The sequence below is a fragment of the Macrosteles quadrilineatus genome, unplaced genomic scaffold (assembly GCF_028750875.1).
Source record: "Macrosteles quadrilineatus isolate MER2022 unplaced genomic scaffold, UCM_ALF_1.0 Scaffold_7__1_contigs__length_78375512, whole genome shotgun sequence".
Lineage (NCBI taxonomy): Eukaryota > Metazoa > Arthropoda > Insecta > Hemiptera > Cicadellidae > Macrosteles > Macrosteles quadrilineatus.
The window spans coordinates 54,836,217-54,851,384 of NW_026542600.1; the positions used below are offsets into that span (position 1 = coordinate 54,836,217).

At 34.7% G+C, this 15,168-nt stretch overlaps 1 protein-coding gene across 1 annotated transcript in view; it reads left to right on the forward strand.

Moving 5' to 3' along the window:
• The window catches only part of LOC128999003 (angiotensin-converting enzyme-like), a 28,031-nt gene extending 13,814 nt beyond the window's left edge, over positions 1-14,217 (forward strand). Inside the window, exons 9-15 of the mRNA XM_054425358.1 lie at positions 537-661; positions 1,437-1,535; positions 2,627-2,703; positions 3,853-4,013; positions 12,526-12,648; positions 13,685-13,869; positions 14,186-14,217. Of these exons, the coding sequence (XP_054281333.1) occupies positions 537-661; positions 1,437-1,535; positions 2,627-2,703; positions 3,853-4,013; positions 12,526-12,648; positions 13,685-13,869; positions 14,186-14,217 (802 nt within the window). The remainder of the gene's footprint in view (positions 1-536; positions 662-1,436; positions 1,536-2,626; positions 2,704-3,852; positions 4,014-12,525; positions 12,649-13,684; positions 13,870-14,185) is intronic.
• The last annotated feature ends 951 nt before the right edge of the window (positions 14,218-15,168 follow it).

Consider the following 15,168-nt stretch of genomic DNA (forward strand, 5'->3'; position numbering starts at 1 on the left):
GTATTACAAGAAGTTCGCTAATATACAGAAAACCAATTATGATTGTTCCCCTAAGTCTTCCAGATCTGAAACCTTTCTGTTTTTTACATAGTTAAGTCCATACATTTTTTAACCCATTTTTTTATCGAACTTGTTAAATATTTTAAGGTACAACATACCTATAACAAACAATTGGTCCAATAAAATATTTTAAAATGGTGACCGTTTCAATTTTTATAACTAAAAAAAATGGCAAATTTTATGAGAAATACCTAGTACACATTTATTTACCGTCAACGTTTCCTATCAAATGACACTAAATTAAAAAGATCGAGGGGCCAAATAGCTGAAATAACACGTTTTTTGTTGTGAAATATGGTAAAATTAGGCTATGCTAGTCAAGGTGTGCTATCGTTATATGATTTTCGCCTTATTTTGACCCATTAAACCATTTTCCACATTTTAGCTGTTTACTTATGGGACACTGTTTATACTAATATTAGTATTTAAGAGTAATATATTTACCAAGCCTCTGTTACTTTTCGCTCCTTTTTTAGGATGAAGCAGTGTACAGAAGTTACTATGGAGGGTCTACTGACAACTCATCATGAAATGACGCATATTCAGTACTACCTTCAGTACGCCCGCCTGCCCTATGTCTTTCGGGATGGTGCTAATCCAGGTGCTATGCTACTGTATAATTAATTATTCAATTGCATATTTAGTTTGAAGTTTAATCTTATGGATTAAAGTAAAAAAAAAACTACTTTTTGAACAACTTGCATATATGAGCTAATCACGCTTAAATATATTCCAACATAAAGTGTGTCTTTCTTTAGCTACCAATTGTGCAGGCTCAGGTAAAAGCTGATTAATTTTTTAAGGACTAATTAATGAGTTGTAATAAGTCAAGCATCAGACAGCTATCGGAAACTATTCAATGCATGTAATTGTGTTGAGTTGAAAAAATATATAAAACATAAACTGTTTCACTCAACGCTAAAGCTAACTCCAGTTTTGGCCATTCTATGGAAATAATTATTGTTTTAAGAAGGGAAACCTCACGATAAAAGACCATTTAAGGATAATCATTGGCCATATCATTTCTCTCCACCTACTGAGCTGACAGATTTATTTACATTACCCACATAGTTCTGCAATAAAATGTTGAATCTACAGTTATAATATATCAGCAATATTTATGTGTTTGAAAATATCCATCTTAAATAAATTTGTACTGTTATATTAAAGCCCATATGAAAGTGGCAACTCAAAGTAGTTTACATATTTCATGTTTTCATAACCAACTTATCCACAAGCTGTACACGATTTCTAACACACGAATCTACAGTAGCGTTAAAATCTTGATACTTCTAGTTCTTTGTAATATATTTTATTGATATACAGTATAATATTTAAATCCATCAATTTGTAATATGTTGTTATGAAAAATGCAGGATTCCATGAAGCGATGAGTGAAGCCATTGGCCTTTCTGTAATGACTCCTCGTCATATGCATCGCATTGGGCTGCTAGGAAACATCACGGATGACTACGGTAAGCAATAATCAGCAGTATTGTATACATACAAAGGTGCATATTGCATAGAGCTTGTTTAAAAATTATGATGAAAACTGCTTTATTTTATAAAACTTGCATAAACAAAATAACTCCAAATTACACTTACAGAAACAATGTGTTAAAGTAACCGCCTGTATGGTTGACACTTAAGTTAGTATACAGGCAACTGGTGTTAAACTAAAAACATTGATTGCATGACAAATTATCATAGTAAATACTACCAAAAACGACTCAATTCACGACGTTCTATTAATGATTGAAAAAGAAAGCCTATAATCAAGTGAAATGGAAAGATTAAATATTGACAAGTATATTAACACATGGTTACATTGATGCGAAAAATAAATAAAACTAATTGATTACTTACTTATATAGTTGGTTATTTAAAAAGGAAACAAGTTTCAAAAAGAGAGGATAGGAAAACTAAATATACAGCTTATTGAATATTACCCATTTACGAATTACCATTACAAAAATTCGAATTTAGAATGGTGCAATAATTTAAAGCTTTTCGGCTAAGATACGCCAATTCATTCTATTTCAATACTTGATGAATTCACGCTTTTCTCAAATATTTCTTCCAAAACTATCTTGCCCTGTTGGCCCTGTTGGCTAAGATCAAGGTGCATAAGGATTTGTTAGTTGTGAGATAAATAAATTTAAAACCCTACAAACTATTTTGAAACCAGAATAAGGTTTTGCCTTATTCTAGTGAACATTTTTTGTCAAAGGTGGTGTTTAGGAATTGTGTTAAGCTAAATGATTTGTGATCCAAAAACTACATTTTTGGCTACTTTATCCAGCCAAGAAAGATTGGGGCCAAGGCAATGATTAAAAGACAACAATGTAAATTGCGAAACGTCACAAAATGCTGGAAGGTTAACATATGCAGCAAGTCAAATAAGGGTATCTTTACATTGGGCAAGGAGGACGGAAGAGTTAGTTTATCAGCACAATTGGTTGACCGGAGCTGCCAGTTTTATGATGACGTTCATACTGCATACATTTTGTGATTTGATTCAGCTTTATTTTAATCACTTTTTGTCTCACATGTATTTTATTTTCAGAGACAAAAATCAACTTTTTACTGGAGATGGCTCTAGAAAAAGTTGCGTATCTTCCTTTTGCCTACTTAGTTGACCAGGTAAGTTGAATACTTTTCCTATTTTCCGACGTATTATTCTGAAAAGTAGCAATTCATTTTGTCTCCAAAGTCAGATCCCGTTTTGGAACTATAATTCTTTAAGTTTTTGAGTTCATAGAAAAAAAAATATATATCAGTGTTAAAGGCAAGAAAACTCTATTCCGGATTATAGTAAAACGCTTTGCCGATTTCTGATCCAAAAGAAGAATGGAAATGTAATTTTTGACCAATTTCCGCTATAGGGAAGTCTTTACTCATTATATCTAAATATTAAATTTCAATATAAAAATACTTCCTCCGTTCCTTCAGCTGGAGCCAGACTTGATCATCTTCTGAAGGCAAACAAAATACTTGCTTTTGTTCAAATGTACTCCACTTTCCATGATTGTTGCTGATGTGTTCAGTTAGTTGTAACCTTTCTATTATGTGATTTAGAGGAACCACCGTACAATTATTTTCTTTAAACTATTAACAGATTGTGACATGACTGGTGTAAATTTGTATTCGTAAATTTGGTCTAATAAACTAAACATATTGAGAGAGAGAATGGTCCTGAATACGATCTCAAATAATAAAACTTAGCAATGTTTGGGTTTACCTGTTGGTTTACAAATTCATTGGTTGTTTCTAAAATCCGGATTATAGTTCCGTAGTAGCAGTAACTGCTTTGATTTTTAGTATATTTAATATTTACAATGTTTAAACATGATCTACATACTTAGGGTTACATTTATTGATGGTGGAATGGTAAAATATTAGGGGCAGTATATGACATTTACTTACATTGTCTGGGTAACCGAGTGGTTGTATGTCTCGCCTTCCAATCTAAAGTTCGCTCGTTTGATTACAATCGACATAGTTGTCAGAACCAAAAACCATTTGCTGTGGGGCTATCAACTGATTATGCTTTCTACCAACAGGTTAGATGGTAACAAGACCTGATACCATAAAAAAATCGATAAATTACACTGGCATAGATAAACACAATAAAATATGTAAATAAATACATTTACGTTTAGAACAATATAATATTTTATTCACATACATATTCAATTGGCCCAACTTGAAGCATAGTGGGAGCCATTCTATGCTTGGCTCCTTAATTTTAACATTGAAGATTTGTGAAACATTTTTTATTTGTCTGTCTAGTGGCGATGGGGTGTGGAGTCGGAAGGCACCCGCAACATGAACGCTCGATGGTGGGCGTTGAGACTTCATCACCAAGGGGTTGTGCCTCCAGTGCCCCGAAACGAGTCACACTTTGACCCCGGAGCCAAGTATCACGTTATTGCTGACCAGCCGTACATCAGGTTAGGGAACTTCATTACCTTAAATACATCAAGAAATCATTGTTTAAACAGCTGTCCTTGTACCCATCTTTATCACTGAGCTAGAAATTCAACTGGAGTTAGCTCTTGCACGGTAACTCTGCTAGAAAATCGATACACTGTAAACTTTTGTCACGTTGGTACCAACTGGAAGAACCAACCAGCATATTGGCTCATGGCTTTATTACAATCCCACAATCCCTTATTCAGTCCCTAGTTCCAATGTACTAAGCACGATGTCTACAATTTACTATGTCCCTAATACATAAGACAGCCAACTTAATTAAATCTTAAATCTTAATTCTCTCAGTCAGTAGTATCTTCAGTTCTACCTCTAGTTAGTGCTGCACCTTATTTCTTATTAAATTTAATTGATGTCTTACTGTATAATTTTTGCGTTTTCTGTCTGGACTCCAAAATGTTAGTTTATCCTATGAAAATGATCAAACATTAGTGAAAGATTTTTTTAGCAAACCATCATGATTTTTTAAAGCTTGGCGTTGTTAACGTATAAATGTTTTGTAGACTGTGTATTTATTTACTTATTTATATATTTGCCAAAGGATTTACACCAATTTTACAGTTTAAAAAATAAATTATCATAAAATTTGATGACAATTTCAAAACTTTCAAATCATTATTTTGTTTGTAGACTACTTTGCTTTGGTTAAAGCGTAGCAAATCCCTTAATTCAATTCTGTATTTGTGTGTGTATGTCTGTTGGTAACGCATTAATGTCTTTATTTCTCAGTTTTTCGTGGAAAAGACAAGATCACCTTTGTTAATGAAAATTTCAACCCGAATAAAGTGTGCAGTAGTGAGGTTGAGGTGGTATTTTCAGTGTGAAAAGTAACTTTCAATTACAGGCCTACCTTAGGGCTATGCCTCATATATCTATAAAGCAAGTCCTTTTATCATTAGATATAATATATGGACTAACACGATCGGGTGACATTTAATTGCGAAGCATTCGTTTTGGCTTTGAAACTGTCAGATATTGTATTTGCGAAGGTTTTTATGTATTCCTATACAGTAGTAGTTTTGGCAGCATATCTGGAAAAATGCACACCAACTCCTGTTCTGAATATAAGGTTTCAACTTCCTACAAGATTCCCGTACGTAGAACGGGTAAACAGCTAGTATAATATAATATTGTACTGTCGGCCTTTCGGCGGCCTGCCGGGGCAACCCCATACACGTACCGATCGGCCTGATAGGTGGGGGTTGGCCGGCCGGCGGCCAGACGACCAGGTTGAAGCATTGATTCTAAGCAAAATCTTAGACAAAAAGTTGGTGTCGACGGCGGGATTCGAACTGGAGACCGGAAACCTCCAGATCTCGAGTCCGGGACGCTATCAACTACGCCACGACACCCATGGAATCATATCGTCTCTTTACGGTAATGAATGATAAGAGAAGAGTGACGTCACGCCCCCCATTCCTCTAGAAGAGGAAAACGAGGCGCTATACGGGCCGGCCGGCCGATCGTTACGTGTATGGGAGGCATAACAGCTGTTTCACAAGTTGGTTCTGCGATGTTCAATAGATTTATAAAGTTACAAGGTTTACCAACAGTGTGCAGCACTAATAACTTTTGTTTGAACAACATCTATATAAATAAAATTACAGTTTTGTCTGTACATTGCTTAGAATCATGCACTTTTTGATTATTTTTACGTTTCATAGCCTAAGAAAGCCGAAACGAGTCTTATCTCAATTTCTGTCTGTATGTCTGTTTGTCTGTCCATTCTGTGACTCCGTCTGTAACGCCAAAATGTCATTTTACGCGGCCTACTCCTAGAAAACTAGAGTACCGGTCAAGGTTTTAATCATTTTTCAGTATTTACTGGATTGGTGAGAGTGTCTTTGGCAATAAAAACATGGCCTCGCTTCTTCAAAAACAAAATAACGAACCACCAAAAACCCAGTTTTGTTCGATTTTTGTCAAATTTTCTCCGATTTGAGAAATGAGATTACTCATTGATCTTTAGATCGTAAAATCCAAACGATCAGCTGACATTTAACGATGGATAAAATAAGTGCAGTACCTCCCCTACCTATTTCATTCCTTTCGATAAGCTGTAGGGATATTAGTTAGGCTATTTGATAGTCGAAGTGGTTGTAATTCAAATTTGTAAGGGAGCATAGGGAAGGGTAAGGAGGGTGTAAGGCAATAGCTTGGGTGGAGAATGATAAGTGATGATGAGGGAAGTAAAAAATGTAGAGAGTTGTATTAGTCAAATTTATCTGTTATCAGCAATAAGGATTCACTAAGTATAATCACGGATTAAAGAGTAAAACTTTGCCTACTCTCTATTAAGTGGCATAATGCAGAAGAGCTATAAAAATACATATTTTTTCATTCACCGCCACTCTATCACGTGGAACATGGACTTATACTTATTATATATATACTTATACTTATACTTATTAACGCGTTCGCCTTTATTAAAAGTTGCACTAGAACTAATAATACTATGTTTGTTGTACTGAAGAAAATTAATTACCGAATGCATAATGATTAATGCAATGTGGTTGGAGAACAATGAATTTCCCGTGGAAAAAATCGTTTAAGGCTACGGCCACGTGGGCATTTCTTCACGCGGTAAATACTAGCTTCTTTTCAGGCTGTTTGAATTCCCGCTGTTGTAGGCCATACGTGCGTTTTTTCACGCGGTAAAATGTAGCTTATTTTCGCACCGGTTGAAGTCTAGAAGCGGCAAAACGCAGTGACAACCCGCAGTCGATTGCTGAAATCATGTGATATGTTAAGTATATCTTCCTCATGGCCGGAATAGTAACCTTGGTTTTGAATAGTGTACAAGAAATATGAATGGTTTATTAATTTCAATACGAAAACAACACTAAAATTATTTAATTTTGTGAACCTTCATTTAATTATTTCCAAAGCACTATTTAAACGTTAAACACAGGCCTGTTCAAAACCCACAGCATTGTTGCAGTCTTTGTTGCTTTCGTCCCGAGTGGCGAGTTGTGTACAGTTCATGTGTGGTGCAAAGACTGGGTTTTGTCTTCAGTTGAGACCTGCTTACTCCTAAGGAACATTGCGTTTTGCTTACGTCCAGAGAGGCAAAGTGGATACCAATTTTGATCGGAAGCTTGGGTCGTGACAAGCTCAACCCCTATCACAAGTATCAGAAGAGATCCACCGAACAGTATTGTTAGGTGTTATTGTACTTTGTGCTGATTAATATGTTTTTGGTAAATTGCCCGAGAGATTAGCATGGCACAACACAATCCCACATCTTGCTAATTATAGGAGTAGTGTAGGTGGACAAAGTAGAAGTAGGGAGCATTGACTTTCTACAATCATAATGAGATATCCAGCCAGAGCCCCCAGACTGCAATAGAAACATAGATGAAAATACAAACTCTAAAGCCCCGAACATGTTTCATACTTCCTGGTTGGAACAATCCTTACTCGGAATATCGTACATAAATTGCCTGTATACACAAGACTCTTGTAGTGGATGTACTCTTCGATTAAAGGAAAAAATAAAGATGAAAACCTCTATATGAAAAAGTTTGATATAATTTCTATGTTATGATTAATATGAAGAGAAAGTGATTGTGGAGGGTAGCTACAAACAATCGTATTATTCTTTGTTTGAAGTTCATTGTTGGTGATGGTGAGTTAATGTTGTTCAAAGGTTTATTGAGGACATTTTCCATCACGAATGTAAAAAACAATACACAACGTTTCGGGATCTGGAATCTGATCCCGTCCTCAGGTGAAAAAAAAACTTAACTAACATAGTACAACTAACAAACAAACACTATGACTTGCCTGCTATACAGTGCATAATTTTTGACTGCTACCCTCTGTAGTGTATTGCAACTTGGGTTGGGCGTTTGTGTATTGTTAGTTGTAATGTGTTAGTTAAGTTTTTTTTTCACCTGAGGACGGGATCAGATTCCAGATCCCGAAACGTTGTGCATTGTTTTTACATTCGTGATGGAAAATGTCCGCAATAAACCTTTGAACAATTCGTATTATAAAGAGAAATGAGAGATGTTATAATTATTGGGATCGTTTTGTATGAGTTTATAGATATGTATTGTGTTTACGGTAATTAATCATAATAGGAATGCTATTTATGCCGAGACATACCGATTTAGTTAAGTGATAAAATGAAACAATGAGAACGAAGACCACAGATAATAGTGGTACATAAAGATTTCATTTGCTGAGCAATCGATGTGAGAAGGAGATTCTTGTTAAACATTAACCTGGAAAACCAATACAAAATAATTTATTGTCATCACTCATTGATATTGTACCTTACAAGCTATGTTGTTCTTTACTCATTTTCAAAAAACATGTAAATTACCAAAATTCAATATTTTTGTATTTATTTAAGAATATCAATTTGTTTGGGCATATCCCTAATTTTCACCTCTTTCATAACAATTTTAAACTATATTACTTTCAACCCGATGTTTTAAATATTTTTGCAAGAGCAAAAACCTGTTAGTTATCTTTTACATATATTTTTTCATACTTACACAATATAATTGTATTGTAAGTATTAAACTAATCGATTAAAAATACACGAGGTCCTGGTTATGTAGGGTTTTCCCGGATATATTTTACAAAATTACATACCGTTTTCATAAAATTTTAAATTTTGGTATTTAAAGGTAAACATTATCTTAGAAGCTAAAGAAATCTTTCTAAAAAGTATGAGATAGCAGGAAATTTAATTGGTATGGATGCAAAAGGGAACAAAGGCCGGCTCTGAGGTGAAATGCTCCAGCAGGGGGGGGCGTCCAGCGCCCGCACTCTCTGATAGGCTATGTGGTGGTAGTCACCTAGAACCATCGGTCCCCCGGCTAGACCACTGCAGCCCGGCTGTATATATACCGCTGCTCGAAGACACAACTTTCCTGCGAGAACCAAACGATTTACGCTTCCATAACTATTAGGTGCTTACCATTCTTTTGTTAGAAATTGTTCTGTGAGATTCAGTTATATTTTATCTACCTGAGATAAACTTGTTTTAATTATAATACTTATTTAAATTACATTTCCATAAAAAAAAAACTTAATATATTAACTATAAATAGGTAAACTGTCGATATAAGCTCCCAAAGTGTAAAGGAAATACAACTCGTTCAAAATATATTTTTCAAATACAGTATTATTATTTATAATCACTTTACAGAAGATTAAAGAAAATACTTGGATTATAAGGTAAAATTTCTAAAATACATGATCTTTTTTATGTTAATTTACCATTAGGTTCTAAACAATAATTGTTTAGAGTTGATAATTTATTAATAATTGCATTTCAAACGACTTTTTGGTAAAGCTACCGTTCCCAGCGCCCCTGTTGGCGATCCGAAGAACTACCAACACCCCAATGCGTCGGGAGAACCATTGTATCTTCCCCTGTAGGTGGAATGATTATTTGGCTTATGTGGCCTTCGGCCTTGAATTGTCAATTGTCTATCAAACATAACCAAAATACACTCATGCCCGACATAAAATCACTCAACAGAAAAAACCTTTAACATCCAATGATTTTATGTTAACTACAGTTTTATTTCTATTACTTAAATTGAATCCAATTTTTTCCTTTTTTAATTTAGTTCGAAACTAAATCAACATCTTGCAAAGTCAAAACAAGAAACCAAAACGTAATCTTATCAATCTAGTTTATGTTCAGAGAATATTTGACACAGTAAAATCTGTACGGATTTTACTTGCTAGTTTGAATAGTTTTCTTTTTATCAAAGTAGACCTAACTTAGTACCTACTTTTAGGACAAAGAAAAATCTTACTAAATTCGTCCAATAAAGTTAACTTTTTAGCAATTGTTTGACTTATAGTAAAATTTAATATATTCTCTGGAGATTATGTCAGTATAGAAGAAGTTTTTAACCCTCCGTAAACACTAATTTTGATTTTTCAAACTACTTTCCAAAAATAAATTTTGTTTTAAAAGTTTACAGTGAAATTACTACGATTATCTAATTTAGGACCGAAACCAAAAAATAGAGTAAATGTGGATGGTAAAACACACTATGATACAAAATTGTTTTTGTATTCCTTGAAAAGGCGTTGTACCGTATTAGACCAAAAAAACACAAATATGGTTTCTGGCACAAAATAATACAGAGGTTTTAAATAATCAAACTTATAAATTTGCACATCAATTTAATACATTTTTAGAGAGCAAAACGAATATGTTATAAGACTTAACGAAATCACGTACGTTACCTGTGGAATTGCGCTGGTGAACTGGAGTCGTTTGGAAGAATACCACAGCCCGGTAAACCCTTGATTTCAACTGAATTATAAAAATATGTTTACGTTCTTTATTTGAAAAGAGCTTAAAAAACTGAATTTGAAAAACTGAGCTTAATTGCAAAATAAATATTCAGCCAATCCAATAATGCTTTAAGATTAACAGCATTTTCACAGGGCTAACATAAGCAGTTTTTTGGATGTTAAACTTATTTAATTGTCTTATGTATCAGTATTGTTAACAACTTACTGTAATATAGTTTTGTTCGTAGGCCTAGCCAAGACGGCTTATAGAGGCGGTTAAAACGCCCGGGGATAGCCAGGGTTAGCAATATGTGGATAGTTTCTTATACAAAATAATATATACATTTCTCTAATCTTGTATTCCTCGGGTATTTTACGATTACAATTTTCTAAAACACCTACGGCTTAGCCGTGTTTAGTTTTTTTTTACTCGTTGGGTAAAATAATATTTTAAGGAAGCGGTAAAAAAAAACTCTGTATAAAGTGACAAAATACTTGAATTTACTACATAATTATATTAATAATTAATATTTCGGTAATAGAAACAAAAGTGGTTTTTAATGCAGTTGCGAGTTTAGTGGCGGATTAGAAGTCAGAAAATGAGTGATAAGCGAAACACCGTATTTGGGGGATGAAATGAGTCTTACTACATTGATAGCTTAGCTTAACACCTGACGTATTCCACGATTTCTGACAGGTTTTCCTTCAAAATATTGATTTTAGTCATTAATCAAACAATTTAACATGTGCAACCGATGCCAACAGCGTCTCAGAAAAGCTCATCACGTTGGATCCCACAACGGGAGCTGATCATGATAACAATATTTTTATAAGATTACGTGGATAGTATATCTTGTCTATCTAAGGACCTAGGTTATGCCTATCTACACAGGTTATGTGCACGGGTTCATGCTTAGATAGATAGAATAAGTAAAGACAGTAAGCTGTACAAGAGGTTTGTATTACATTACATTCCTATTCCTGCAACAAAGCTCTATTGTACTGATCCTTAAATTAGGCGACAAATATAACACTATCTTTTGATCTGGATGTAAAATTATCTTTCAAATACTGTATATTCAAAAGCCTTATCCTGAAAAGCCTGGTCTTTCATAAAAAAAACATTATTTCACAGAACAAATTTCATAACAAATTTCAAGAATGGATATGAGATCTCTTTTTCGTTTTTATCAAAGCTACAAAAAAAATGCATTTTATTAGTATGCAATTGTCAACCTTGTTAGAACTACTTATATTCTTTTCCCTTCAATTTCCTAGTTGTATCGAGCCCACTTGGACCCATAGCTATTCAACCTGATCGCGGGATATATAAAGTTTTCAATGAACTCAAAATCGGTTGTTTGCTTATGATGTAAAGGTACTCGCTTGCAAGTCACTTGAAGACTGTAAAGTCCTTGCATTCCAGCTCGGTGAAAAAACTAACTCAATTGATCTAAATGCTTCTAACTGCAGTGTCATTGCACCTAAGAGGCATTTGCTTGATTGACTTGTCTATTTTATCAAGAGATTGTGGTGATTACATTTAGAAGAGTCGTCAACGTTAAGTGCCTTGGAGCCATAATGCAGTTTCCCCTTGACCCTCTAGCACTTTCTCATATAAAGCTCAATACCGGCTCATTCCTCGTAGAATTGGGAGAGAAAATTTGTAGCGGTAAACTCTTGGTTAATAGAACTACTCATTCAAAATATACTTATGTAGACATTTACTGAAAAATTATGTGTACGCCACAAACTTGGATGTTTTAACCATTTTGAATTGGTACAAGTCTATTATGTGAAGATTCCCTGTGAGAAGCTGAACAATCTAACTTTGAAACGCTTATAACACAAGTAAATAGTTTTGGACTCATGTCACTTTAAGAAAGGTGAAAGATTCCTGTTTATGATTTGTCAACGGCTATCTTTACTAACATTACGTTTCCGTTAATTTTTTCTTGATACACAAGCTCGTTTATAGAAGATTCATATTTAGACTGACCAAAGATTATAATCGCTGCAAACTCTTGGCAATTCTTTCACAGCTTTGTATGTGAATTGTCCACTTCAGCTGAACAATGGAGGCAATGAAGAGGAAATGCCTACTTTGTTGTGTCTTCGTCGTATGAATGTATTATGTATGTATTTCATGTATCTGATATTCTGGTAACATAAAATATATTTACGGTATAACTGTTCCAGGTACTTCGTATCACTAGTGTTCCAGTTCCAACTCCACGCCTCTCTATGTGAGGCGGCTCGGCATTCCGGACCTCTGGACACTTGTGACATATTCCGATCTAGAGAGGCTGGTCGTCTGCTAAGGTCCGGTATTTATCCGCATAATCATTTACTAGGTTGTTTTATCTCAACTCTAAATTCTTCTAGGGTGCTGGTCTTGTAGCAGAGTGCAAGGCTTCTGTCCCGAGGCCATAAGGTTCAATTTCCGCCATTCACTAACGACTTTAGCTTTGTTACAATGCCATAACCCTCTGTATAGCCTTAAGTACTGAGTGAAACGATTCCGTCCTAGAACCTAGCCTAGAATGTAAGAGTGGGACATAAAAACCTATGAGAGGTTTACATTCGTTGCCTCTTCAATCCTGTCCAACCCGTTATTAGGGAATTATTTTCGTTACCTTTGTACAAATTGAAAATATGTTTTTGTTGTGTGGGATTATGACGAAGTTGTTCCAAATAGTTTCAGAAAATGAAGAAGGAATTAAGTATTCATATAAATGTATAAAATATCCATAATATTCGTTTTTTTAACGGATTTATGTGATAACTGCCTGTAAATGGGCGTTTTTATAGATTACACTTTTTAGTGTTATATAACAGTAATGCCAGGTCAAAAACATCAATAAGTTCTCACCTTGTGAACTATTTGTGAAATTTGTGAATTAAAAGCGCAAAATACTTCATTGCCACTCGAGAACTGTAGATGACATTCAAGAGCGACAATGACTGCTTGTGCTCGTAATAAACAAAAGATTTTATAGGGAAAGTCTTTTGTTTATTACGAAGATATTGCGAAGGTTTATTGATAAGGTGGTAGGCCACCTTAATTAACTTTTCATAACACACAGATTAACCTTTTAGTCGTCCTGTATATACAATTACATTTAGGTTATGTTATGTTATTTGCGTACCGGTTGTTAAAGTACGGCTGTGGTTGGTATGGAACTAGAAGTGCCAACAGTGAAATCAGCTGATTAACGAGCGGGAATAATTCGTTTCGCTCTAGAGTGTAAATGAACTATTTTGCGTAATGTTTAAGGAGTGGAAATGTAATCATTTCCATGAAATGGTAGGAAAAGTAAGTTATTTTCCTTTGTGTAACACAATTTGTTTGTAACAGCTCGGTGATGGGCGTAGGGGCTTCCCTACCCTGGCCAGAGGTCGTCAGGATAGCCACCCAAGGTCAAACCTCCAATATAGACCCTCAGCCCATGCTCACCTACTTCGCCCCTCTGATGTCCTGGTTGCAAATGCAGAACAGGGACGACTACCCTGTGGGATGGTTCACCTCTCCGTCAGACACAGGTGAAAAAACACATTGTTATTTAAGAGTTCGTTGCGAAGATTTCCATAAGCACAAATAGTAAAACAACTATGTTTTACGGCATTGTGTTCGCCTAACCTCCATCTCTACCAACTATTGTTTATTTAGGACACGGCAGAAGAGAGGACAAATATCGTGGATTTACAGCTCGTTTAATTTAAAGAATGTGGTAACACCACTCTTGACGTTCATTGTTAACCAGGCCTCCTACCCAAGGGTAGGACAGAACAAACAATAAAATAACCATTCAGCGATCCACCAAACAAAAAGTAGCTATGCCCTGTACTCTGTACACAGTGGATCTTGAAGCCACTCCTTCCAAACTGTAGCGCGGAATTACTGTTTGTAACGCAGTACAGGATACTACAGGATATTACAAGGACTACTTCACTGCTGTTCATCATATTTTTTTTTAGAAGTAGACAAATCATTTGTTTATTACTTTGTCCTGGGCAATTCTTATTCATTAAACTTCTTCATCAGGTCAGAATTTCAAATACAAATGTAATTTCACTTGTTTTTGTTTGCCTTTTTATATAATACACACATTAATTTTAATTCAGACCCAGAGATAAGAATTAAAATGTAATTTTGAAAGATACGTAATATGGTTTGGTAACTAGCTATAAACTTGCAAATGCTATAACATTTTAACAATGTTCAATAACGATCCAGAGGCTATACTGTTTTTCAAAATATAAATTTGCCCCTAAGAACACGCCCTGTGTTTGTTTTTTGACTTTGGCTAGATAGTGTACTAATCCTGTTATGTTTTAACTACTTCCACAACTGAGCTGAGTAAAGTATGAAAATTCTAGATCCCAAATCATCGTAAAAACTTCGTTTTTAGCATCGTGATTGAAAGTTCTTCGCATTGATATCTTAAGTGACATTAATTCATCACCACAAAAATCTATTTTTAACAAAAACATCAACATTGGTTTGTGATATATAATATAAAATTTCCAAAGTACAGTATATACCGTAGCATAAACGGCCATTTTAAATTCATGTCATGCGTTGTCAGTCTAAACATATTTTCAGGACAAAGAAGAGTCAACTAAAGCCAAGGGCTTTGAGTCGTTTTAACAAAATAGAGGAAATCCATTTTGAGTAAACACTGGAGCAAATAATTTTACGTTCTTTAAAATATTAACCGTTACCTAAGTTAAGATTCAGATGGGTACGAAGATGACGGTGCACTTTGGTGAGCTCTGCTACACAAATGTGTATTTTTGCTTCTTAAGTCAGTCTGACAAGCGTGCCATTTAGTTTTAAAC